The 25,137-nt window shown below is 65.8% G+C and overlaps 2 protein-coding genes across 5 annotated transcripts in view; one reads left to right on the top strand and one right to left on the bottom strand.

Moving 5' to 3' along the window:
• The window catches only part of ARHGAP23 (Rho GTPase activating protein 23), a 32,206-nt gene extending 22,622 nt beyond the window's left edge, over positions 1-9,584 (top strand). For 2 of the 4 annotated variants that reach the window (XM_075522704.1, XM_075522707.1), the window contains 17 exons: positions 3-158; positions 305-416; positions 511-568; positions 726-863; positions 962-1,261; positions 2,467-2,528; positions 2,884-3,011; positions 3,188-3,306; positions 3,388-3,543; positions 3,981-4,059; positions 4,465-4,538; positions 4,654-4,743; positions 4,949-5,074; positions 5,218-5,259; positions 5,374-5,467; positions 6,986-7,017; positions 7,129-9,583. In XM_075522704.1, the coding sequence (XP_075378819.1) occupies positions 3-158; positions 305-416; positions 511-568; positions 726-863; positions 962-1,261; positions 2,467-2,528; positions 2,884-3,011; positions 3,188-3,306; positions 3,388-3,543; positions 3,981-4,059; positions 4,465-4,538; positions 4,654-4,743; positions 4,949-5,074; positions 5,218-5,259; positions 5,374-5,467; positions 6,986-7,017; positions 7,129-8,157 (2,795 nt within the window). In that variant the 3' untranslated portion in view covers positions 8,158-9,583. Of the gene's footprint in view, positions 1-2; positions 159-304; positions 417-510; positions 569-725; positions 864-961; positions 1,262-2,466; positions 2,529-2,883; positions 3,012-3,187; positions 3,307-3,387; positions 3,544-3,980; positions 4,060-4,464; positions 4,539-4,653; positions 4,744-4,948; positions 5,075-5,217; positions 5,260-5,373; positions 5,468-6,985; positions 7,018-7,128 lie in introns of all 4 variants that reach the window. The other 2 variants (XM_075522705.1, XM_075522706.1) reach the window with 2 other exon arrangements.
• Positions 9,585-13,181: 3,597 nt separating this feature from the next.
• The window catches only part of SRCIN1 (SRC kinase signaling inhibitor 1), a 51,851-nt gene continuing 39,895 nt past the window's right edge, over positions 13,182-25,137 (bottom strand). The window contains exons 13-21 of the mRNA XM_075522703.1: positions 24,425-24,572; positions 23,276-23,588; positions 22,678-22,927; positions 22,318-22,472; positions 22,048-22,200; positions 21,178-21,306; positions 18,094-19,365; positions 15,964-16,101; positions 13,182-13,307 (exon numbers count right to left, since the gene is read on the bottom strand). Coding sequence (XP_075378818.1) covers positions 13,182-13,307; positions 15,964-16,101; positions 18,094-19,365; positions 21,178-21,306; positions 22,048-22,200; positions 22,318-22,472; positions 22,678-22,927; positions 23,276-23,588; positions 24,425-24,572 — 2,684 coding nt within the window. The remainder of the gene's footprint in view (positions 13,308-15,963; positions 16,102-18,093; positions 19,366-21,177; positions 21,307-22,047; positions 22,201-22,317; positions 22,473-22,677; positions 22,928-23,275; positions 23,589-24,424; positions 24,573-25,137) is intronic.

Raw genomic sequence — 25,137 nt, 5'->3', positions numbered from 1 at the left:
AGACGAACCCACCAGCCCCAGCATTGACCTGAAGGCCAAGCACGTCCCCGCCTCCTCGGTGGTCTCCAGTGCCATGAACTCCGCGCCCGCCGTCGCCACCAGCCCCTCCTCGCCCACCTTCGCCTTCGCCCTGAGCCGGCATTACTCCCAGGATTGCAGTAAGTGCCGAGGGGGGAGAACCATCCTCGGGACCACGGTGGGGGGCAGGACGGGGAGGAGCAGCCCCCCCCCCCCCCCCCCCCGGAGCTCTGCCCCGCGCTCGCTGGGCTGAGCAGCGTGTGCTTCGCCCTTCTCCCTGTCGCAGGCAGCATCAAGGCCGGCCGCCGCTCGTCCTACCTCCTGGCCATCACCACCGAGCGCTCCAAGTCCTGTGACGATGGTCTGAACGCATTTCGGGATGAGGGGAAGATCCTAAGGTAGGGCTGGACCCTCCCTCCCTCCCGGTCCTGCCACCGCGTGGCTCCCGTCCCTTCCCCGCCGTCCCATTCACGGGGGCCGCTCTCCCCCCAGGAGGATGCCCAGCCGGGTCCCCAGCCTCCGCATGCTGAGGAGCTTCTTCACCGATGGGGTGAGTGTTGTGTGATGGCGAGGGGGTCCCGGGGGTGCCCTCCGCCCGGGCACCTCCTTAGCAGGGTAGCCCGGGGTCGCTCCGCCCGGCTGGGGCACCGGCGGAGCAGGGGGTGCCGATGGCATCACCCCAACGGTGCCCTCCGCTCCCCCCGCAGTCTCTGGACAGCCTCGGCACGTCCGAAGACGCCCGCTCCAAAAGACACTCAACCTCCGACCTCTCGGACATCCCGTTCAGCGCCGTGAGGAAGGAGGGCTGGCTCCACTGCAAGCAGATCCTCACCAAAAAGGGGAAGGTAGGCGGGTGCCGCCCTGAGCCCGGCCGGCGATGCGGGGGAGACGCTCCCCGCCGTCAGCATCCCTGAGGTCCGTGCCCCGTCCCTTCTCCCCGCAGAAGGTCGGCGGAGGCATCCGGCAGTGGAAGCGCGTCTTCGCCGTGCTGCGCACCCACTCGCTGTACCTGTGCAAAGACAGGCGGGAGGCGGTGACCTGCGCCCCGGCCCCAGGTGAGGAGGAGCCGCCGATCAGCATCCGAGCGTGCCTGGTGGACATCTCCTACAGCGAGACCAAGAGGAAGCACGTCTTCCGGCTGACGACCGCTGACTTCTGTGAATATCTCTTTCAGGCAGAGGATCGGGAAGACATGCTGGCCTGGATCAAAGTCATCAGGGAGAACAGCAAGGCCGAGGGCGAGGTGAGAGCCACATGGGGCTCCCGGCTGCCTCTGGCTCTCCCGGCACTAACCGCCTCGGCTCTCTCCGGCTCTTTGCCTTGTGCTGCTTCCCCAGGCCACGGCCGGCCCCTGCGCGGCCGGCTAGCGTGGGGCTCGCCCGTCCCGTGCCGCGCTCCCAGGGGCGCACGGGGGCTCGCGGGCGCCGCGGCATCCAAGAAGAGCGCGGCTCCGCCGGCCTCGGCTGGGGCAGGGTGCGCCGGGGCGCTCGGCGGAGGCGGCGTGGCTCTCTGCGCGCTGCGGCGGCGCTTCCAGGCAGGGTCGGCGCCGGATCCGCCGGCGGCATTTGGTCGCGCGGTGGGAGAGGAGCGTGCGTGGCTCTGCCGTGGTGTGTTGTGTCTCCTTTGGTGGAGAGAGATCTGGCAGGGAGCTCCCTGCCTCTGCTGGGCACGATGCCTGCACGGCGCTGCCGGGGCTGGCGCTGGGTCGGGGCTGAGCCCTCGACGGGCAGCCGTGGTCTGTGCAACGGGTCGCTCAGGTCTGAGATGGGGAGAGCTGCTCCCCGGGGCCGCGGGCTCCAGCGGAGGATGCGCGGGGCTGGACGTGCCGGCGCCGGGCTGGCCGCGCGCCGTCTCCCCGCGGTGCCGGGATGGCCTCGTTTGGTCGCAGCGTTCATGCCGGGGTCGTGGCAAGGCTCTGACCCTGGAGGGTGCGTTGAAGTCGGAGCGGTCTCTGGTTCTCTGTGGCACAGCCCCGCTGCGGAGGGCGCAGGGGGCTCGGCGGGGCTGGCAGCGCTGGCACGGGGAAGGTGCTGCCAGGTCGGAACGCGCGGAGCCATCCGGGCACCCGCCGGGGCTGCGGTGCCGCCGGGCGGGCAGCACCCCGCAGGGACGGGTGCTCGTCTTCGGAAGCTGCGGGACGCAGCGGGCGCGCCTGGCGCGGGCAGATGGAGGCGTGCGCGCTGCCGAGGGACGCGCCCGTCCCCGAGCCCCTGCGGCCGGCTCGGAGCCCGCGGGCCACCCCGCGCCGCGGCAAGGAGCGCCGCAGACTGCAGTGGGGCGGCGAGCGCTGGCGGGCACCGGCTGTTTCGGGGCAGCGGGGACCCGGTCCTGCCCTCGCCTGGTCCTGCCTGGCCCCGCGTGGTGCCCGGCAGAGCGTGGACTTGCCTGGGGTCTCCGGCGGACACGCTGCTCAAGCTCTCCCTTCCCCTCTTCTCTCTGCCTCCCCAGGACCCCGGTTTTGCCAGCCAAGCGCTTATCAACAAGAAGTTAAACGACTACCGGAAAGTGAGGTACGGACCCGGGGGCGGCGGGCAGCGAGACCCCTGAGCGCTTTATTCACCTCAATTTTAAAGTGACGGAGCAAAGCCAGTGCCTCCCTCGATGGGGCAGCGCCGGAGGTGCCAGCTGCACCCCTCTTCACTTGGGGTGCCGGCGGGGTCTGGTTCGGCCAAACTGGCACCGAGCAAAGGGTTAAAGCGGCTCAGTGCTCCCCGGGGGTCCCCGTTATCTGGTGTGGGGTGCAGCCCCACGGGCACGGGTAGGATGCCGGGCAGGCCAGGAGAGATGCCGGCGTTTGCCGGGAGGTTTTGCGCTGGGCTGCTGCCCCCAGCCGCACCCCACCTGAGCCCCCCGCTCTCTCCGCAGCCCCGCGGGTGCCAAGCCCGACTCCTCGCCCAAGGGCTCTCGCGGGCTGGGGATCCGAGCCGAGTTCCTGAAGCAGACGGGAACCAGCGCGCCCCGATCCCCCAGGCAGGATGCGGCCGTCACGAAAGGTAGGTCCCACCCCCGTGGCATGGGGCACCCCAGCACGGCAAAGCCAGGGGGTTTGCGAGGAGGGGGGGGCCTCGCCCCAGGGCTGCCATCGTGCTCGTCCCCGAAGGGCAGCGGGGACGCTCTTCCCATTTGTCCCGGCTCATTAGCAAACGATCCCGTGGGTTTTCTTCCCTAGATGAGAGCGGCTCCCAAAAAGCCCCATGGGGCATCAACATCATGAAGAAGAACAAGAAATCTGCCCCCCGGGCCTTTGGCGTGAGGCTGGAGGACTGCCAGCCTGCCCCGGACAACAAGGTACGGCCGCGCTGGCAGTGCCAGCCCTCGGGGTCCCCGCACAGCGCCGGCACCTCCGTCACCGCCTCCCTGTCCCTGCAGAATGTCCCCCTGATCGTCGAAGCCTGCTGCAAGGTGGTGGAGGACCGAGGGCTGGAGTACATGGGCATCTACCGCGTGCCCGGCAACAACGCGGTGGTGTCCAGCCTGCAGGAGCAGCTCAACAAGGGAGCCACCGAGATCAACCTGCAGGACGAGGTGAGGGCAGGGTGGGCTGCATGTCCCTGTCCCCATCCCTGTCCCCATCCCTGTCCCCATCCCTGTCCCCATGCCTCTGGGATGCTCTTGGGGCTGTTGTCCCGGTCCATGGCTCCGTCCCCGTCCCCGTCTCCATTGCCGTGACCTTCGCTGGAGTGGCAGGGCCGCCTAGTGGTGGGTGGCAGCAGTGTAGGCGACAGCTTGGGGACACATTTGTCCCCTTGCCTCTCACCACATTGCTGCAGTGGCACAGAGCTCTCCCGGCCAGATGCGGGGTGGGGACAGCCGTCCTGCCGTCTTCGCGGCCACGGTGGTGCTGGCTGGCGTCCCCCTCGGTGTTGGTGGCCTGGGACTCCCCCGGCTTGGGGACTTTCTCCTGCTGGCGCCCGGGTTTGCCTGGCACGGTCCCTCTGAGCAGCCTCTTCTCTCCCGCGCAGCGGTGGCAGGACCTGAACGTCATTAGCAGCCTGTTGAAATCCTTCTTCCGAAAGCTGCCCGAGCCCCTCTTCACTGACGGTGAGTTGCTGCACCCCGGCCGTGCGCTTCCCCCGGGGCCATCGGGGCCCCCGAAGCGGTCACAGGTGACCCTGTGCCAATGGCCACGTGTCAGTGGCCGGTACCGGGCTGGCTGAGCCCGTCCCACCTGTCCCTGTGTTGGGGACAGGTCCCCAGACCCTGTGACAGAACAAGCCAGCGCCCACACAAGGCGAGGGGCTCTGTAGACCCCCTCCTCACTGAGTCCCTTGGGCCAGCGCTTGTCCCTGTCCCTCCCTGTCCTTCGGTGCCCCGTCCCAGTGGGACCCGAGCAGCACCCCCAGCCCCCTCCCCGGCGTCTCTGGCCGGTGCCTCCGGGGGTCCCTGGCCCCGGGGGGTGCCCTCTCCCCTCCGCCCGGCTCTGAGCCCCCCGTGTCCCGCTTTCAGATAAGTACAACGACTTCATCGAGGCCAACCGGATAGAGGATGCCAGCGAGAGGATGAGGACGCTGCGGAAGCTGGTAGGGAGATGGAGCGGGGGCTGGGAGTGGGGGGCACAGCCCTTGGGTGCTGGTGTGGGTGGGAAAGGTGGGGGGGGGTGAGCAGAGAGGTGACCTGGTGCCTGCCTCCCTGCAGATCCGGGACCTGCCAGGTCACTACTACGAGACACTCAAGTTCCTGGTGGGTCACCTGAAGACCATCGCTGACCACTCGGAGAAGAACAAGGTACTGTCCGCTCACCCCAGGCATCCGCCCCCGGGCACCGTCCCAGGGCTGGGCAGGCTCTCCGGGACCCCTGCCCCACCTCGAGCCCCCCCAGCCTGGGCTGAGCCACAGCTCGTGGCGGGGTGGGAAGGGAGACGGTGCCTGACGGAGCGGTGAACATTGAGGGGTGGCCACGGGCAGGCACTAACCCCAGCTCCGGTGGTAGATGGAGCCCCGAAACCTGGCCCTGGTGTTCGGCCCCACGCTGGTGCGGACATCCGAGGACAACATGACCGACATGGTGACGCACATGCCCGACCGCTACAAAATCGTGGAGACCCTCATCCAGCACGTAAGTGGCATCGGTGGGCAGGCGGGCATCGGCATGGCGGGAGGGAGGGGCTGATCCGCACCCCAGGGGATGGTGCTCCCCGGCCGTGCCGAGCTCCCATCGCTCCTCGCCGGTCCCTAATCCCTCTCCTGTCTCCCCCACAGTCGGACTGGTTCTTCAGCGACAAGGAGGACAAGGGCGAGAAGGTGAGTCCCGTCCCCCCCGGGGGGTCTCGCTGTGGGGCGAGGGGGGCAGAGCCCCGGTTGGGAGCCGGGGTGCTCTCAGCAGCCACCTGACCACCACGTCCCCTCCCCTCGCAGACCCCCGTGGATGAGAAGGAGGCTCAGTCCGTGCCCAACATCGAGTACCTGCTCCCCAACATCGGCAGGACCGCGGCGCCCGGCGATGCCGCAGGTGAGGAGCAGTGCCGGCGGCGCTGGCCCCTCCGGTCCTGGCACCGGGGCACCCCGGGGCGCCTGTGCGGCCGCTCCATCTCCCCACGCTCACGCCGCTGCAGCCAGCCGGCCCCGCTCGCCGTGGCCGTGGGAAACCCATGTGTGCCGGAGCGGGACGTCCCAGCACCCTCCTCACCGGAAAGTGGGGACATCCCCCCTGGGGGTGCCAGCAGAGCCCCCTCCCTGCCCTCTCCCGTCACCCTCCTCTCCGGTGGCTGCTCCTCGTCCCTCTGCAAGCCCGTCCGGCCACAGCACCCCGGCAGCCCGCGGGACCCCTGCCCGCGCCTGCTCCCCCGCGCCGGCCCGTGCTGCCAACCCAGAGACCGGGAGACTTTGATGTTCGACTGATTTCTTACGTTCTTTCCTTGAACTTCTCTGTGCTGTCCTCTTCCTCCTCCTCCTCCTCTTCCTCCTCCAGCGGACCTCCTCGAGAGCTAGAGCGGGTACAGTGTTGATCCTGGGTGCATTGCTCACGCACTAACTCCTCCGGGTGACCACGAGAGAGCGGGAGCAGGCGGGGGCAGTGGGAGGGGAGGGGGCCCCATCCTGCCCAGCCACTGTCCCCAGGGTCCCCAGCATCACGCGGGGCGGCCAGGCCCCTGGGGACCCCCAAATCCTTTAACCCTGGTTCTCCCGCATCGTTGGCCGGTGCCTGCAGCGGCACTGGGGCTGCTGTTGGCGTCCCCTGGCAGGGTTGGGTGCTGGGTGTCCCAGGACCAGCAGACTCAAATGCCGAGGTATGGGGGTCCCCATGCCCCGGGGAGGGTCAGCACCCCCTTTTTGCCTCCCCCTCTCTCGTCGTCAGCAGCTGCTAACCCCATCCTGGGGCGTGCGGGGCGGGTGAGGGTGTCTGTTGTCTTGTCCTTGTCCTTCACACCGTGGCAGCGGGGCCAGGGCTGCCTGTCACCCCTGTGTCCCCACCTGTCCCCTAGCCCCCCTGGGGAGCCGGGGCAGCCCCATGGCCTGTCCCAGCGCCCTCCACCACGGCCCGTCCCAGACCCCACTCCAAGGCTGGATGTGGTATCGAGCCGGCTCCCCGTGCCCCGTCTCGGTGACGTGGCGGTGGCAGTGCCGTACCCAGCCCCGGTCCCATCTGGGCCCCGTGGCCGTGGGGGGGGGGTTGGGGTCCTGCTGCTGGGGTCCTGGCTGTGTTTCCCGGTTGTGTGTGCCTGCGTGTCCCCCCCTTATCCCCGCTTCTCACCATGGGGCTCTGCAGTGGGCAAGCAGTGCCGGGGACCCCCGTGCACCACCGGAGCCCCCCCCCAGCCTCCCGGCATCTCCTGCAGCTGCCGGCACACAAACGCGCTCGGCGCTGGCGTCCCTGCCGGGGGCCAGCCGGTCCGATGGCCCTGGCATGTCCCTATCCCAGTTTGGGGGAACGGAGCAGCATCCCCCAGCTCTACCCACCGAACCCCCTCCCCAGGACATGCCCATCTCTGGGGCCTGGCTAACCCCCCCTCTCCACTCTGCTTTACAGGCTCAACCCGCAGCGGCTCCGCCAAACCGAAGGTAAGGGGGTCCTGGGCTGGGGGCTGGCAGGGAGGGACGCGGTGGCCGGGGCACAGAGCCCGTCCCTAACCCCGGCACCCCTCCCTAACCCTGGTGTCACTGTCTTCCCAGGGCACGTGGCCGTCGCGGAAGGCACCGCCGCACCGGGAGCTCCTCGCCATCCCCTTCGTCTCGGCCGCCGCCCGCAAGAGGAAGAAGAGGAGAGAGGCCGAGGGCGTTGGGAGCAGCACCGACGATGACGTGGAGCACAGGGATGCCCCGGGCCGGGACCAGGAGAACGAGGGGACCACGGCTGCACCGCCGGGAGCCGGCAAAGCCCCCAGCAGCACCGGCGCAGAGCCGGCAGCCCCCAGCCCGGCCGGGATGGAGCAGGAGATCTCCCTGGAGCCCGGGGGTGCCGGGTCTGAGCTGGCGCCAGACGCCCGCTCCATCGTGTCGGGCTACTCCACCCTGTCCACCATGGACCGCAGCCTGTGCTCCGAGGTTCCGTCGGTGGCCGGGAGCCGCGGGGAGGAGGCGGACGACGAACGCAGCGAGCTCAGCCACATGGAGACGGACACGGAGAGCCGGGAGGGTGCCCGGCCCCGGCCGGGGCAGGTGGCCGGGGGGACTGGGGATGAGGACAAGGGGCTCCCCGGCCGCCCCTCCTTCAACTCCCACCGCCTGATCCAGTGTGACACGCTGGCCCGCAGGAAGCTGGGGCGGCCCCGGCTGGCTGGCGAGACCCCGGTGCCTGCCGGGGAAGACCAAGGCTGGGTGCCCCCCGGGCGGCCCTCGCTGCGGGAGCAACTCCGGCAGCGCCTGCGAGCCTCTGCCGACGACATGGGCGTCCGCCTGCGCCGAGCCCACTCCCCCGAGACCCGCCGCAAGAAGAGCAGCTGGCGCCGGCACACCGTGGTGGTGCCCGGTGGCCTCAAGGACCTCAACTTCAACGAGTGGAAGGAGCCGCGGCCACTGGAGATGTCCCCGGGACCCTGCCGTGACAAGGACTCGGGGCTCAGCAGCCTGGAGTCCACCAAAGCCCGGCCCCCGGCACCTGCCCCGGCACAGCCCGGCGCTGCCGGTGAGGTGCCGGGCACCAAGACCCCCCCGGGCAGCCCTGGCCCCCTGGCCCCCCTGCGCTTCCCCCAGTGCCTCTGACCCCCTGAGATGCCCCCCCCTGCCGTTCCCCCCACCCAGCCTGTGTTTAATTTAAGGACTCGCCTTCGTTCTTGTATTTAATTGTGCTCTGGACAAGCTGCTGTTATTTAACGAGTCTCCGTGGCCCCCGCGCCGTCGGTGGGACAAAGCCACCCTGTCCCCCTTGCTCTGGGGACCGGCAGGGTCCCGTGGCAGTCCCGTACCGCAGCCTGGCCCCATCCCATGGTCTCCTGGCCCCCGGGCAGTGCCAGGATGGCTGGGGCGGGGGGGGCTCATGGGGACCGTCCCCACCCCGGGCGGTGGTGGCCCCGCTGTCCCTGGCCGCGGCAGCGCGAAGTGCGGGCGCTTCCCTGGGCGCTGCCGCCAAGGCTGCCCTCGCCGGAGACCTTCCCCACCCTGGGGACCTCGGGGACCTCGGGGACCTGGGGGCCACGGCACTGACCTGGCCGTGCCCTGCGCCGCGTGCGCCGCGGGGTCTGGGCTCTGCGTCAGGGTGTGGCCGAGCCGGGGCGGCCCTCGGCACGACGGCCGGGGTCCCCTGGCCTGGGTGTTTGCATGGGAGTGGGTGTGAAGGGAGGGGCTGGCACAGAGGGGCACCCTGCGGCGGGGAGGGGGGGGGACACTGCTGTCCCCTGCAACGCCGTGAGCCGCAGCCACCATCCAGCAGCAGCTCAGGACCCGGCACGGCACGGCACGGCACAGCCCCCTCCCCAGCCCTGCTCCCCTTCCTACCCCCCCAGGCCAGAAGCACTTTAGGAAGGGGGTGCGGTGCAGCCGCCCGGGGGGGCCAGGGCTGATGGGGCGCGGGGACCACCAGCCTCGCCGCGCTGGCACGCATATGCCACGGGCTCGGGTGGCCGCTGCCGGGGCCGTGGGTGGGTGGGTGTGGGGGGGTGTCAAGTCACGTCACTGTTTCTCCGTATCGTTCTCATATGTTATGCAAATATTTGCTGTAAAGTTGTTTTTTTTTTTTTTCTCTCTTTTTTTTTTTTTTTGTAAATATTGTCTCTGACTGTGTAACATATTACAAAGGATTTATAAGGATTTTTTAAGAAGTTTTGCTCAGCTGAAAGGCCAGCCCCAACCAGGGGACGTGCTGGACCAGTGTTGACTTTTTAAACCCTTCTGCATGTCCCCCCCCCGTCCCCGGCGTGTTGTACGAGTCGGCCGCGGAGCCGGTATATGCAAAACTGCAAAAAAAAAAAAAAAAACAAAAAAACCCCAAACCCCAACCAGACCCCAACAAAAAACCACCTCGCTTCGGACGCTGCACCCCCCCTCCCAGTCCCAGTCTATATATTGGAAATAAACTGGTTATTCCAGGAGGTGGTTTCCTGCCTTTATTGCTTCCCCGGCTCGGGGGGGGCTCAGCATGTGGACCCCATTTTCCCGTGCTGCGGAGCCTGGTCCGGGAGCGCGGGCAGCAGCCAGGGAAGGATCGATCCTGAGCCTGGGGGGAAGGAGCTGGACCCCCCCTCACCACCCGACCCAGCCCCCGGGGCTGTGGGACCAGGGCGGTCTTGGGGCCGGGGATGTCCCACCCCGTCCCCAGCACAGCGACACAAGGAGAGACCAAGCCTGGGGGGGAAAAAAGTGCCAGAGAGAAAAAAAAAAAAAGAAATTTTATTAAAGCCAGACACTCTGATAGAAAAGAAAAGTAATAAAGGGAAAATGAAAATAAAAAGCAACCCTTTGTCATCGGAGTTTGCAAGTTACAATGGTCACGTTGCGCACAGAACTACCCATGGCATCCACAGCGACACAGGGACAGCGATGGGCACAGGGCGGGGGTGGCGGGGGGCCAGCCCCCCCCGGCCCCCGCCTCCGCCCTGTGCAAGGCCTTTTTTTTTTATTTATTTTTTTTAAATTATTTTTTTTTTCTTTTAAAACAGTTCACAAGAAAATTCATGCTAAGAGACACACGACGTTGTAGAAACCCCAAAACAGCCTCTAAAGAGTATTAGGAATTTTTTTTTTTCCTTTTTTTTGTTTTTTTTTTTGTCCTTTTAAAAGTCGTAGCCTTTTTTAAACAACATCCAGACGAGTAAAGCGGGGTGCGCATGCAGCGGGCGCCTCCGACACATGCACGATGCAGGCAGCGCGTTTTTTTTTTTTTTTGCCTTTTTTTTTTTTGGATCATTTTGCAACATTTTCTTTTTTTGGTCTTTTTTTTTTTTTTTTTGTCCTTTTTTATTCCCCCCCCCCCCCGGTTTAAACCAGAATCAAGCGGTTGGTTTTTTTTTTTCCTTTTTTTTTTTTTTTTTTTTTGTCCTCTTGCTTCAGCGAAGGTACCGGGGTTGGTGCTCACGGACGGTTTGCATGATGCCATGAAAGGACGGACGCACACGCACGCAGAGACACACGCTCACGGAGAAACCAGCCTGATGGGCAGTGTTGGGGGGGGGGGGGGGGGGGGGGGGGGGGGGGGGGAAGAAATGGGTGCAAGCCAGCGCCATGCACCCCCTCACCCAGCGCCGGGCACCCCTCACCCAGCACCGCCCTCCCGGTCGGGAGGTGGGGGTCCCGCAGCGTGGCACCCCGCAGCAGCGGTGCCTGGGAGGGGGCTCCGGGGACAAAGCCGGGGTGCAGCAAAGGGAAGGGGACATTCCCCCCGCCCCCACCAGCCAGAGCTTGCTGCCAGCGGGATGGGTGCCCCGGCGCACCCATGGGTGCCAGCGGGATGGGGGTTGCGCTAACTACGGCCCCCCTGCATGTGCGTGTCCCCCGGGGGGGGCAGCGGCACTTGTCCCCCTCACACCCCCAGGGCAGCAAGGTGGTGGTGGGGGGGTGAGGGGGGGGGGGTGTCTGCAGGTCCCCTCCGTGGGTGCTGGCAGGGCAGAGGGTGGCACGTCCAGCCCCGCGGGAGCAGCGGGACGGGTGTGGGTTGGGGGGGCTGTGGAGGGGGAAGAGACGGGGCTGGGGGAGAAGGGGGGGGACCCCCCCTCACTCCCCGGTCCCGGCCATAAGAAGCTGCGGCTTTGCTACAGTGTTTCACTTTGGTACCAAGAAAAATAATTAAAAATTAAATAAAAACGCATCAAGTGACTGCTATTGCTGCCGGGAGGTGGGTGCTGGCCCGGCCCCGGGGCCGTCACCCATGGGTGTCAGCGTCCCTGGGGGCACCCGGCCCCTTCCGCCCCCTGCTCCGGCGAGGGACAGGGACGGGGCGAGGAAGGTGAGGATGGGAACGCAGCACGAGGGCTCACAAGCCGCTGGGAACCGACCCTCTCAAAATCACAAGGAGCTATAGTCTAACCAGGGAAGAAAATCCACCCCCTAATATACCAGACGTGAAGAGATTTATTTCTTTTCTTTTCTTTTTAAATATTTATATATATATATTTATATTACGTATATTATATATATATAATATGTAAATATATTTTTTAAAACAATATAAAATGTTAAGACACTTCACTTAAATGTAAAGAGTTGCTTTTTGCAATCCAAAGAAATTGCATCATGATTTTTTTTTTTTTTTTTTTGCTTTTTTTTCTCTTTGTTATTCAAAAAAGGCTCGTTCTTCTGTACAAAAATGATTGATATACAAAAAAAGAGAGGGGGGGCAAAGAAGAAAAAAATAATAAAAAAACCAACCCAAGGACGAACTAGCCAACGAAAGGAGTGATTCGATCTCGTGTTGCACTGCGGCTGGGCTGCGCTCACGGCAGCGCTGGGTACAGGCGCAGGCAGCGCACACGCACGCACACGCACACGCACACGCACGCCCGCTGCACGCCCGGCCCGGCTGCGTGGATGGGCGGTGGACGCGGGCAGCCATCGCCCGGCCACGCACCCCGGGGACCCCCGGGGTCCCCCAGGCTTGGCAGGGCTGGGGCCGCTCCCCCGGGGAAGGACGGCGGGGACGCTGGCTGCGGCGTGGGGTCCCCATCCGGCACCGCTGTCGGAGCAGGGGGCTCTGGGGACCTGTCCTGCCTGCTTGTCCCCAAGGGCCTTTGGCGCTGGGGAAGGGGACAGAGGTCTGGCAGGGTGTCCCCGCGTGGTCAGAGCCCCCCCCCGAGCATCACAGCATCCCTCTGCTCCGGCCGCTGCGCCCACCCAAGCGACCATTTAAAGTGCTACGTTCCGACCCGAGGGTGACGGGCGGCCCGACTCGACCCATTTCCGCCCCCTCCCCATTTTACATCCTCAGCCTTCGGCCCCTCCGGCACGCCCGGGCACCCCGCGGTGCCTCTCCGGGCTCCCTCCTCCCCAGCCCTCGCGCCGCTCCCCGTCCCCGGGGAGAGCCGGGGCCGGCAGCCGGCAGGCAGCCGGCGGCGGCGACACCCCCTCGGCACGGCACCGACCCCTCGGGCAGCGAAGGACGCAGCCCGGCCGCGGTGCCGCCCACCACCCACCGCCGAGACCTGGCCGGAGCGCCGAGCGTCCTCTTCTCCAGGCGGGTCGGTGCGGTGGATGCCGGGACGCTCAGCGGTGGCTGCGGCGGGGGGCGAGCGGTCGGGTCAGGGGGCGGCAGGGGCGTCTTCGGCAGCCGCTGTTTCCCACCTTTCCGCGGTGGGATGGGCGCTGCCCGCGCAGGCAGTGGGGTCGGGCGCTGCCCGGCGTCCTCCTTGCTTAAAGCTGGTGAAACTGGTGGAGTGAAGCTCTGAGAGCTCTTAAATAAACAGAAAACGGCAGGGCGGGAGAGGGAGGGAGAGAGGGAGAAAAAACAAACCAACGGCAACCCAAACGAACCGAAATGGAAAGGAAAAAGAAAAGAAAAAGGGAGGAGAAAGAGAGAGAGAAACAGAAAGTGGCTGGTTGGCCATTGCGGAGCGAGATGGGAGACAGAAGTCGGGCCGTGGCGGAGCAGAGGCGAGACACAAGTCGGGCCGTGGCGGAGCAGAGGCGAGACACGAGGTCGGCCACATTGGAGCAAGACATTGAAAAAACAGAAAGAGAGGGACGGGTGGCGATCCCTCCAGGTGCCTCAAGAAGACAAGTCCCAGGGAGGAGGAGCCCAAGGAAGAGAGAAGCCCGGCCCCAGGAGCAGGAGAGCGGTTAGGTGGAGCTGGCAAGGATGCTCAGAATGAGATGGAGGAGTTCCTTGCCCCAAAGGAAGTCAATACGGGGATGGATGTTCTGCCAGATGCGGGTTTTTCTGAGACCGCAGGGGAAGTCTCACTAGCCTCTTTAGATGGTCTAGCGGCCTAGAAAGAAAAGCAAGATTCAAGGAGGAGGAGGAGGAGGAGAAAGGGGAGGAAAGTCAAGTAGTTTCTTAAAAAAAAAAAAAAAAAAAAGACAAAAGAAAGGAAAAAAGAAAAAAAAAAAAAAAGGAAAGGGGAAAAAAAACCAAACCAAAGAACCAAGAACCAAACAGGAGTTTGTTCAGAAGCAGCATTGAGTTAGGCCTGAGGTCAAGCAGCTGGAAAAGGTCCACCACAAACAGAGCACGAGATGAGCTGGTCCCACGCGTTACTGGATGGGAAGGGGACGTCCCCGAGAGGAGGAGGAGGAGAGAGACGAGAGAGAGACAGACAGACAGACAGACGGACACGTGGACAGACAGGCACACACAGAGGCGGGTGGGCAGAAGGGAGAGGGGAGAAAGGCGGGTGGGGGGACAAGAAGGGCAGCGTTAGAGCGGGCGCGCACGCCGTGCGGCACGGCGCCCGGCTCCGCCGGCCGGCGTCAGGGCTGCCGCGGAGGTGCCGTTCAGCGGAGCAGGGCAGAGCCTCGGCAGCCCCACGCCAGCCCCGGCTCCTCCGAGAGGTGACGGTGCCCACCCCGGCCCCCTGCACCCACCAGGCTGCTGTGATCACCCCCAGCAGTGACGTGACCCAACCCGACTCATGCAAAGGGCGGTTCGAAGGGAGCCGGGGCGCCGGGAGGGAAGGATGCTCAGGATCGCTCCCGGAATGGGGAGAGGACTCCTCCAGCCCCCCCCCTTTGTCCCCCCGCCTCATCCCCGGGGGAAGGATGCTCAGGATCGCTCCCGGAATGGGGAGAGGGCTCCTCCAGCCCCCCCCCTTTGTCCCCCCGCCTCGTCCCCGGGGTGGGCTGCTGGGCAGGGTCACGGCCAAATCCTGCGCAGGGAGGACAGCCAGGACAAAAGCGCCAAGGAAAACTCCTGGTCTGGTCGCCCCAGTGACGGCACCGGTGGGTGCCAGGGGCCGGGCGACCGATGCTGCCACGGGATGCCCCGAGGCGGGGGCAAGAGGGAGCACGGGTGACATTGGACAGCCGGGACCGCGCTGGTGTGTGGCCTCCGGGGAAGGGGACTTGGTGGCCTCCCTGCAGTGCCTGGGGCCAGGAGACGCTTCCTGGCCCCTCGGGGCTCCCAGCACAGCCCTTTTGGCTGGCGTTTCTCGGCTCCCCAGCCCACAGGGCAGCCCCGGGGCGGGGGGGCAGAGGGAAACCCCCCCATCTCTCCCTGATCCTGCGGGGCTGTGAAAACCCACGTGTACCCGCGTACGATGGGGGGGGCTGGCTGGGAGACCCCGACCTCAAGGACGGACCCTGCCCAGGGACGTGCTGCCACCAACCCGGGACCATCGTGGTTGTGGCCACGACAAACAGCACCTGCGCGGCTCTGACCCGGTGCCGGAGCAGCTGAGGGGGGGACGGGGGGGGCTGAGCCCTCTTGCCGGAGCAGGTACCCATTTTGCTCATGCGATATTTGCCCAAATTGCGTGAGATCACCCCCAACCCAGCTCCAGCTCCAGGGAGCTGGGAAAAAAAAAAAACCTCCGGTTTGTCCGACGGGGTTTATGGATCCAACAGAACGAGCAAAATTGGGTTTATTGGGCGGTTTGTTAACGCCAGGCCCAGGGGAGGGGGTTGAGACACAGAGCGGGGAGGAGAGGATGGGGTGAAGCCGCCCGTGGTGCTGCTGCCCACCACAGGGCAGGAGGGGACGGCTGGGAGAGGGGACAGAAGAGGTGAAGAGGGGTGGAGGGCAGCGACCTGGCTGTGGAGACCTTGCCGGTGGCCCGAGCAAGCTGGAGAGCCACCGCCAGCACTGGGGTGTCAGCCAGAACAGAGGGGAGGGAGCCCCGCTGCCCGCAGCAGGAGCGGACCCCGGGGACGGGAGAGGGGCGAGCGCTGGGCCGGGGGGACGCACACACCCCATCCCATCCCAAAGCGCTTCTCTTCCAGCTGCTGTGGTCCCCCCACCCTCTCCCCATGCTGCCGGGTACCCCGATACCATCACGCTGCCCGTGACACCCCCCTCCTGGGACGAGCTGCTTCTGCGGACACGGTGTCACGGTGCGTGGAGGGTCCTGGCTCTCCGAAACCTCCCGGGAGAGGTTGGGCAGCCCCAGCCCCGGGTAAGTGAAGCCCCTCGGAGCCCCTGTGCCAAGCACACGGCTCTGCAGCACTCATCGCTGTGGCCAAAATGTTCTGCAAGGAGGTCTCAGGGTCCCTCACAGGGAGGGGACCGACGCCGGGGCTCGGCCCCGTCCATCAGGGCAGCGGTGGCACACAGGGCTGGGAGACAAGTGACTCCGGCTTCAGCCTCACACCACACTTGTAATGAGTTTGCCACTCTCAGCACAAAGCCGTGTCCCCGTCCCCAGCAGCCAGCTTATGGAAACCACCATGTCAGGCACGGACGGGGGCGAGAGCCCCTCCTGCACCCGAAAGCCGGGTCCCTGCACCCCCAGCCCCACCAGGCTCAGCCAAGGCGAAGGGAGACACCAAGAAAGCCCAGTCCCCAAAAGCAGCACCCGCAGGGTCTCCCCCGCCCGCCACCCACACCCTCGCGCCGTACGAGGCGGCGAGGGAGATGCCGGGACCGTGGGCAGCCTGCGGCTCGCCCTGCTGCCAGGAGAGCCGGCTGGGACGGTGCTAGAGATAGGCTACCTGCTGCTGGCCCTGGATCCGCATGTACTCCATCCGCTGCTTTATGTGCTTGCTTTTGTCGGGGCTGCCCTGCTGGCTCTGCTTCAGCCGCGACGCTGGGTTCACCACCTTCATGGCCGGGATGGAAACGCCACCGCTCTGTCGGGACAGAGAATTTGGGGAGGGGGGGGTTAAAACCAGCAGGTGAAAGCCCACAGCGGCACCGTTGGCAGCTGGGCAGTGCCAGCGCTGGGTGTCAGATGCCCGGAGCTGTGCCGAGCCCCTGCGGCACCACCGTGCCACCCCCCGCCCGAACAGCCCACGGCGGCAAACCCAGGCAAGGACAGGGACACCGTCTCCACGTGCCAAAGGAGCCCTCATCGGGCGGCGCTTTGGCGAGCTCAGAAACCAGCCAGGACTTACCGACAGCCACCGCTGCAATGCAAAGAGGGAGTTAGGGGCAGACACGGCAAACACCGGGAGACCGAGGGCAGGAGGAGAGCATCCCCCCCGGGGCAGGGGTGCACGGCCAAGAGAAAGGAAAAGAGACGACGGCAGGCAGAAGCAGATTCCAGGTGGAAACGGCGGCAGTGGGAATACAGAGGTTTTTATTAACTAGCTGTGCGCAGACGGAGGTACAAAGACTTGCAAGAGCAGCAGCGAGGGAAGCGGTACCCGTCCACACGTGCCCTGGCACTGCAGGTCCCTAAAGCGGTGCCCGCACGGGAGCCCGGGCAGTGCCGCACGCCGCAGGCTCGCCGCGCGTCCCCCCGCTGCCCAGGGCACCCCAGATCCTCTCCCTGCCATCGCTGCCGCCTCCCGCCTGCCCCGTGCCGGGTCTGGACCAGCTGCTGCAGGCGGCAAAACCGGCAGCGCCGACGCTGCCCCAGAGACGTGCAATCGCTGCCCGGGTTGCACCTCTGACGGGAGACGGCCAACAGGTTATCGCAGCTGGGGCAGGGTAATAAATCAGCGCAGGCACAGCTCTCTGCACTGCCTGTCCCGCTCTGTGACCCTCAGTGGTCCCACGGATGGGACACGGGGACTCCTGTACCCCACGGCACAAGGAAATCCAGTTCCTGCCTGCACCGCACCTTCCCCAGTGCCCCAGCATCCCGGAGACAAGCAGGCACGGGATTGCAGTGCTCACAACCGGCTCACAGCATCCTTGAAAGGTGGCGCGAGACCTGCCCTCTCCCGCTCTGTTTTCGGGACTGACCGAGCCGGCCCCAGCCGCGCAGCCTCTCCTGCCAAACCCTGAGCTGAGCTTTGCTTTGGGTGTACCCGCGCACGTGCCAGCCACGGCCATAAATCCATCCCGCAGCTCCGCTTCTAGTTTGCCGGGCTCCGGCGGCGCGGCAGGAGCTGACAACAGGAGAAATCGCAGCTACGCCCGCTTGACGGCCCGTTCACCCAGCGAGAACACCGCAACGGGGCCGCGGCGTCGCTGCGAACAGGGGCCGAGATAATTGCTGCAAATGAAAAAGGAGATTTATTCCCCAGCGCCGACTGTTAGTAAAGGAGCGGGCCGACGTCGGAGCAGCCGAGGGCGTTTTCCCCCTCTTTCCCCAGCTATTCAGCCAGCCAAGCGGCTGCCACGGATTCCAGCAGAAACCAATTCGGATGGCTTCGGGGAGCCCGCGCTGTGATTTAATGGGGAGAAACAGCTGCCAGGCTCCAACTGCGGTTCGTTAGAAAAGTGCTTATGCAAAACGGCAAAACAAGGGGTGCCGCTTCGTCACCCAGCGCACCCAGCCCTCGCCGGCCCCCCGTGGGACGCTCGTCACCAGCCCCGTGCTCAGCCCCAAAACCTGCCAGGGCAGAAGATACCGGATAGCCGGGGTCTAATTCGGTGCTAGGCACAGCAAGGGACGGGCACCCGGTGGCAGCGGCACCGGTGCGGGCCAGATGGCGGCACTGCCTGGCACCGCCTGCCTCTACACTGCCGGCTCTGCTGCCCGCAGTCTTGCTCCTGCTCGCCTGCACTTCCCAAACCCGTTCGAGTGACAGGGAGGAAAGGAGATTTCGTTTTTCCACCTTGGCTCTGCCTGGAGGTAGAGTCCCAGAGAGGGAGCAGGTAGAAGTGGAGGAAGAGAGACATCAGAGTGAGTCCGGGGCAGAGCACAGCGAGAGGGGTAAGGGAAAATAAACCTGCGGAGTGTGGAGGGGGAGCTGCGGCTTGGGTAGCAGAGGTGGCTTGGTCTTGCTTGGAGATGGACTCTCGGGAGCATCATCTTTGGCCTGACTGAGGTCCAGGGCAGTCCCATCGTCACAGCTACCGGGTTTGAGATCCCCCAGACCTTCCGTGGTCTCCTCGCCGGCATCCTCGGATCCCGCTTGTCCTAGCGTTTCTTTAGGGAACACAAATTCAACCGAGGGATGGCTGCTGATCTCACTGATGGTTATTTCCAGCTCACGGATAGTTTCTTCCAGGCTATCCAGTCTCTGGTACGTGCCTTCACAAATCTTGCTGCACAGAGTCACGGAGCGGCAAGGGGACAACTGCCCTTTGCAGAGCCCCACCGCCACCTTCCCCCCCGCCCCGCCGTCCTCCGTGCCGCCTTCTCTGCCGGCAACCGCAGCCACGCCACGCCGGCCCGGCGATGCTGCGCAACGGCTTGGCTGTGAGAAAGCAGCAACCTGCTCCTGGGGATGCTCAGCCTGGGACTGGCCGCTTCCCCACGGGGCTGGATGCCTGTCCGGGAAAGACCCAGGATTTGGCACCGGGCAGGCTGGGGTTGGTGAGCTGTGCTCCCTCTGGGCTTGCGCGCCAGCACCAGCAGAGCCTTCAGGAGGGAGCGATGCCTCCCACAAGGCTCCTCCTCGGGGGTCCCCATCGCTGGGAAGCCGGGGGACGGCGCCGGGCCCTCTGTCACCTGCGCCGGCGGAGGGGAGCGCCGCCTCGCCAGCTCCGGGACCTGCAGCCTCTCCCCGGGGATGAGGAGGCCGTGCAGCCGAGGAACCTCGGTGTGAAGCCTTGCTGCTGCCTTCTTGCCTGCCAGCAGTGTTCAGAGCAGCGTCCCCTCCTCCTCCTCCCCCCGTGGGACAGCTCGGTTTGTGCTCCGAGAGAGACGGGACCTTGCTGGCTGCCAGAGGGAACCCCCAAGTCTGGGCCGCTGCGCGGGCACGGCCCCGAGATGGGCTGCTCGGGGGCTGCGGGGCTGAGGCCGGAGGGTACCCAGGTGCCGACGGAGACTTTTCGGAGCTGCCAGGAGACACACGGCATTTCCTTCCTCCCTTGGGTGCAAGCTCCCCTCCTCCTGCTCCTCCGCTGCCGGCCGGGTCCCCGTGCTCTGAGCAGCCCGCTTCCACCCACACCTCCGGTTCGGCTTCGGGGGACGGCGGTTCAGACACCCACTCGGTGAGCACAATCTGTGGGAGGGAGAAAGCCCTGCTCCCCGGGGCTGCCAGGGCCAACGGCTCCTAGGTAGAGAATTCAGACAGGTTAAGAGCCGGGAGAGAGCGGTGGGAGGAAGCGGGGAGCTGCCGGGGAGCACTACGTGTCCGCACACGCTACTTGGGTCCCCCATTGCCGGTGCCCGCGGGCACCGCAGTGCTGCCGGGAGGCGTTCAGCCAGGACGGGAGACGCTCGGCTCCCTCCTGCCCGGCCCTGACGTCCCATCGGTACCCGCTGGCACGGCCAGGCGCTGGTTTTCTACAGTGCTTAAGGCGACCTGGGTCTGTGAGATTTTTGGGCGATAACTTGCCTGGAGTTTTTGGCAAAAATGTTGCTGCACCTCTCGAACGCCTTTGGAAACCCGACTGCCACAGTCTGGCTTGGATTTCTCCCATGCTGGTATAAACCGGCACAGCGCTGGTGCAAGAGCAGAGCCCGGCCTTCACGGGCTGCTCGGCCCCACAGGACACCGCTGTCCCCAGCAGAGCGGAAGGCAGGGGACCAGCCATTGCAAATGAGCTGCCAAGGGGCACCAGACCTCTAAAACCCTGAGCGGCAAGAAGTCCCTGTCCTTCCTCCCCCTCCTCTCTGATCCCGTCCCAAGGGAGATGCAACGAGCCACGCAATGCCCGGGGGAGCAGAGCCGGCCGTGCCCTCCGCGGAGGCGAGGGAAGGCGAGCTGGAGAGATGCTCCGGCAGAAGAGGTGCCAGAGGGTCTCTGCCCCACACCTGAGCCCTGCCCTGGCCGCCGCAGGGGCTCCGTGAGCTGCCGGCACCGGCACCGTAGCCTCAGGCAGGGCGATACGGCGCTTACGCCGCACCGCCGGGTGGCACAGGGCGGGCAGCGGGGACGCGCGCCCTGGCACGGCGCGTCTCACTCGTGCCCCAGCCCTGGGGTCTGAGAGCACCCGGGGCAGAGAGGGACGGAGACACGAGCGCTGGGACGGCCGTGGAGCTCTGGGTCTGGAGCGGGACCCCTCGGAGCTCTGGGTCCCTGCCCGCAGGGACAGGAGGTGCTGCTCCGGGGCAGCCGTTCAGCCCCGGTGCCGGGTCTCGCGGGAAAGGGGAGGGAGACGGGGTTGCCCCCCGCAACGTACCCAGACCCCCAGCAGCAGCTGAGCTGCCCCGGCCGAGGCAGCGCTCCCCTCACGCGACGCTTTCCGGCAAGGGGCTCGGCAGCACCCCGTGTCCTGCTCTCCGCCCCTTCGCTCCCCCACCCCGGGCACCCCCTGCTCCATCTCATCCACTCTCCGGGCACTTTCCTTTCCCCCTGCTCTCGCCGCCCCGGAGCCCAGGGCAGGAGGGCTGGGAGGGAGCCGGGCTGCGCCTGCCCCAGCAGCCAGGAGGGGCGATGGGGCCAAGCCCAAGCGGGGTCCCAGCAGCCGCCGGCCTCCGGCCCAGCCCTTCCCCTTCTGCTTCGTGCACGTGGAGCGGGGTCTCCCTGCACGGGGCATGACGTGCATTGCCCGCCACGGCCCCCTTCCAGTGACACCCTGCCCGGCCACCCGGTGCGGCGTGAGAGCGGCAAGCCCTCCCCGTGCCCTGCCCGGTGCAGTGCTGGGGCGGCCCCTTCCTTCCTCCCATCCACGTAGCTGCAGGATCTGGCCCTCACGGGAGCTGCAGCAGCCCCGTGCTGCTGGTGCATGGGTTAGTGCTCGGTCCTGTGCCGTGTCAGTGCCGTACACGCAGTGGCGGTGAGCGAGGGAGTGGAGAGAAGCCATTAGTTTGTTAAATCAGAGAAAGAAGCAGAAGTGAGTTAAAAAGAGGCGGAAGAGGAGGTGGTTAAAGTGCAGCCCGTCGGCAGGAGAAGGGATCGTCGCTCAGAGCGAGCTGTTACCTTCCATCCTTCGGCTGCAACGGAGGCTCCGTTGGGCCACATGTCTGCGTGCCCAGGGGAGACGGCAGCCGCGAGCGGATCATAACGGAGCTTGGGAAGGAAAGGGGAGGCAGAGCTTCTCTGAAACACCTGGGGAGTCAAACACGGGGGGGTTGGAGGAGGGAGGCTTGGGGATAACGACGACGCAGCCCGTGCCTGCAGGGACGCTTGCGTGGTCACGCCGGGACCGGGGGTCAGCGGCCGTCAGCAGCGAGCGAAACATCGGCTGTTCTCATCAGCCGCGGAGGCATCCCTGTCCCTCTGCTGCCCGCAGCATAGCCGGTCCCCTGCCTCCTGGGGGAAAAACCAGCGGGGAAAAACCATCCACGACCCACTTGGGCACCTTGACCGCAGCAAACAAGGGAGGACATGGGGCACAGCCAGCCTGGGGGGGTTCAGAGCCTCAGGACAGCGACTCGGGTGGGATCTCCGCAGGGTGCCCCGCGACAAAACCCAACAGACCTCCAGCTGAAGCTGTGTAGCGTTAAAAACCAAAAAAAACCCCCGAGTTTGGCTTAAAGCCCAAGACGGGGTGGAAGTGCTGGAGAGAGACAGTGAACCAGGCACCTGGACCCAGCGAGGGGTCCGGCAGGGTGCAACCGCTCCGTGCTGCCCATCCCCGCGGCACCGTGCTCCTGCTGGGAGACAGGCGAGGAGGGGGAAGCCCACCGCTGTGCTGACGCTTGGGATGTCGTTCCCCGGACCCGATCCCAAGGTGTTCCCCCCAGGTGCCGGGAGCCGGGCGCAGCCACGTGCGAGCGGACGGGGCAGGGTGGGCACCGACTCCTGTGCGGGTAAGCTGGGGCATCCCGCAGCCCCTCCCGCGCTCACCTCCAGCTCTGCAATGATGCGGTCCTCATCGTCGTCGTCTTTGATGGCGGAGGCGATGATGGGAGGGGTGGACGCCGGCCTGACCACCTCCGACACCGTCCGTCTCAGCTTCACCTGGGGCTTCTGGGTCTCCAGCTCCTCCGACTCGGCCTTCTGCAAGGTGGGAGCAGCGCGGTGAGGGGTGGGGGGGCACTGGGAGCCGGGGCTGGTCTTGCCGACGGTGACCCGCTCAGTCCGGCCCAGCAGGCACCCCACGGCCCCGCTCCCTACCTTCATAAAACCGGGCTCCTTCTTGCTGGTGACGATGACTTCGCCGCTGCGGGTTGTGGTCAGCCCGTGCGACGAGGGGAAGCTCCGGCGCGGAGGAGGAGGCGGCGGCGATTTGGAAGGTTTCTCGGTCCGGTACCGCGGCACCGTCAGTTCGTCTGGACACAAACGATGCTGTGAGGGCACGAGACCTTTCCCCGCCCCTCTAATACAACACCCAAGGCTCTCCCGCTGCCTCCCCGGGCTTAAACCTCCCTTCGGGGCAGCGCTGCTCAGCCCAGGGACACCCACAGGGCACGCACAGGACCGAGCACCCCCAGCCCCGGGATCCGGAGGTGGACCCCTGCCCTCCCCACGCCGTACCTGAGCCCCTGCGGCCGTTGGGGTCCCCCTTGCCCCCCGCCTTCGGTGCGTGCTGCGGCTTGGAGGGCTTGTGCTCGGGCGTGGAGGCAGCGCTGCTACTGCCCGTGCCTTGCTTGTGCTTGGCAGCGAACTCCAGGTCGGGGATGGCCTTCATCAGCTCGGCTTGCGTCTCCTCCAGGAGGCGGTTGATGTCCTTGGCACTGTACTGGGTCAGCGCTGCCCGCTTCTCCTCCCAGTCCCGCTCGGCAGCCTGCGGACGGCAGGCAGAGCCCGCTGCAGCTCCCACCCACGCAGCAGCTTCTCCTGCCCTTGCAGGCAGGACCTGACCCCGCTTGGGACCTGCTGCTGAGCCTGGGAGGAGTCTGGGGGCCAGCGCCGCTCCCTTCCCCAAGCTGCGCACCCCCCGACGTGCAATTGGGGGTGCTCCCAAGGCTGCCAGCATCACCTGGGGCTCCCCGCCCTCCAGACCCCCCATCGGCTACAAACCCAGCGAGGAGGAGGACGGACCCCGTCCCCGTCCCCGGTGTCAGCTGGCAGACATAGGGATAGACCCTCTAGAAGAGCCCCCCCAGCTGAGGAACCCATCCCAGGCTCTCACCTCCACGGATACAGCTTTGTCCGCGCTCTTCTTGCTGGGGGTCTCCGGGCCCGTCTGGGTCTTGGCGGGCACCATCTCTGGAGCTCGGGAAGGGTTATTGCTCTTGGAGGGGTGGGTCTGGGTCTGGGGGGGGCTGTGCCCGAAGCTGGGCATGCCCAGGGTCTCGGTGACAGCCGTCAGGTGGTGGAGGCTCACGGGGGGGCTGGTGGGCATCTCCAGATCCAGCCCTTTGCTGAAGTCCGTCTCAGGGGCCACCTTCTTGGGGGACTGGCTGAGGTTGCTGGGGGAGGTCCACACACCCTCGTCCACTTGCCTGCCGGGGACAGAGCGAAGGCGCTGGGCGGGTTACCGCGCCCTCTCCAAGCCGCGCCACAAAAACCACGCTCTCCCGCAACTGTGCATTATATGGCGGAGGGTTTAGGTTCTCTGATGTCTAGGAAGGGGTTGGAGTTGACGCTACAGCCTCTCTCGGGGGAGCACACGAACGAGCTCCTCTACCTGGCTGTCCGTTTTCATGAACCTTGTAGGAAATGGGATCTCTCGGAATCCTGCCCCTCTGTCAGATCTGGGTGAAATTGCCCTTTGGATTCAAGAGTTATTGGGGCCGGGGAATAACAGGTAGGCAGATCCAGACACTCATTTCCATACGAGCTCATTTCCCTAGAAAACCAGGCTAGCGATGAGCCCGAGGCGAGCCCGGTGCTGGAGCACTCCTCCCGCAGCGCGGCCGAGCCGTGAGCCAGCCCGAAAGGTCTCGTGGTGGGAAGAGGGAGGTGAGCTCAGCCACGGCGCGTGGCCCAGCCTGCCGCTATCGTTACATCTGGAAGATGATTTTTCTCCAGCAGAACGTTTTTCTGCTCCTCAGGAAAGAGATTTCTGATCACGCCAAGGGTCGCCTTTCTACGTGGATATACGACCGCGCTTTTTTCAAGGCGATAAGGAAAAATCAGTTTAGAAAGAGGGGTTCCCACATACACTGGAAAGGACCGAGGGCATTTTTAAGTTCCTTAGCAGAAGAACGAGCCTTTTTTCACCAGCCGTAACGCGGAGAGGACACCGGCACACACACGGAGGGCACCGGGACAACTCAAGGGACTGACTGTGTCCTCCAAGGTGCTCAAGGGGCCGGGGCCAGGGCTCGGTGCTCACCTGCGGATCTGGGCGAGGGTGTCCGTCACCGTCTTGCAGCGCTTGAGCAGGCCATCGAGGCGGTTCGGCTCCTCCTTGAGGAACTTGACGGCTTCCACCTCCACCCGCAGCACCACCCGCATCTTGCTCTGCAGGCTGGGGAACTGGGCTGGGGTGGGAGAGCGGGGGGTCACCAGGGCCCCGCCGCGCCGGGGAGCCCCTCCCGGCGCCCAGTTGGCAGTGCCAGGGCACCCCACACCCACCAAAATCACCGTGGCCATCATCCCCATGGCAAGGGCGCCCTGCCAGACAGAGTGGGATGAATCCTGGGGAGTCTGGGCTGGGGTCTCTTCTGCTCCCCGTGCCCATCGTCCCTCCTCCGTCCACCCGCAGGCACCAATCTTAGCCCCCCGGTAGCGTCCCCTCCACGGGCACCAAACACTGCCCTGGAGCCGGAGGCTTGGTAGCCAGGACCCTGGGGACTCGGTGGCAGGGGCCGACACGGAGCAGGTTGCTCCTGGCTGCCTGCCCGGTGCTCTGCTCGCCGTCCCGGCTGCTCAGCATCGGCCCGTCTTTACGGAAAGGCTGCAGGAAAGCAGAGCCGCTCCCACCTCTGCCCTGTGCCCCCCGGCCCTCCCCCCGGCCCCCCCCGGCCCCCCTTCTCGCAATCTCAGCCGCTGCTGCCGAATCATTGTTTATTGTCTGCCTTGGCTCTGGCAGGGAGGAGCTCTGCC

This window comes from Mycteria americana, chromosome 22 (assembly GCF_035582795.1).
Source record: "Mycteria americana isolate JAX WOST 10 ecotype Jacksonville Zoo and Gardens chromosome 22, USCA_MyAme_1.0, whole genome shotgun sequence".
Classification (NCBI taxonomy): Eukaryota; Metazoa; Chordata; class Aves; order Ciconiiformes; family Ciconiidae; genus Mycteria; species Mycteria americana.
The sequence above is the reverse complement of the archived record's forward strand: the minus strand, read 5'-3'. Positions and strand labels throughout refer to the sequence as shown.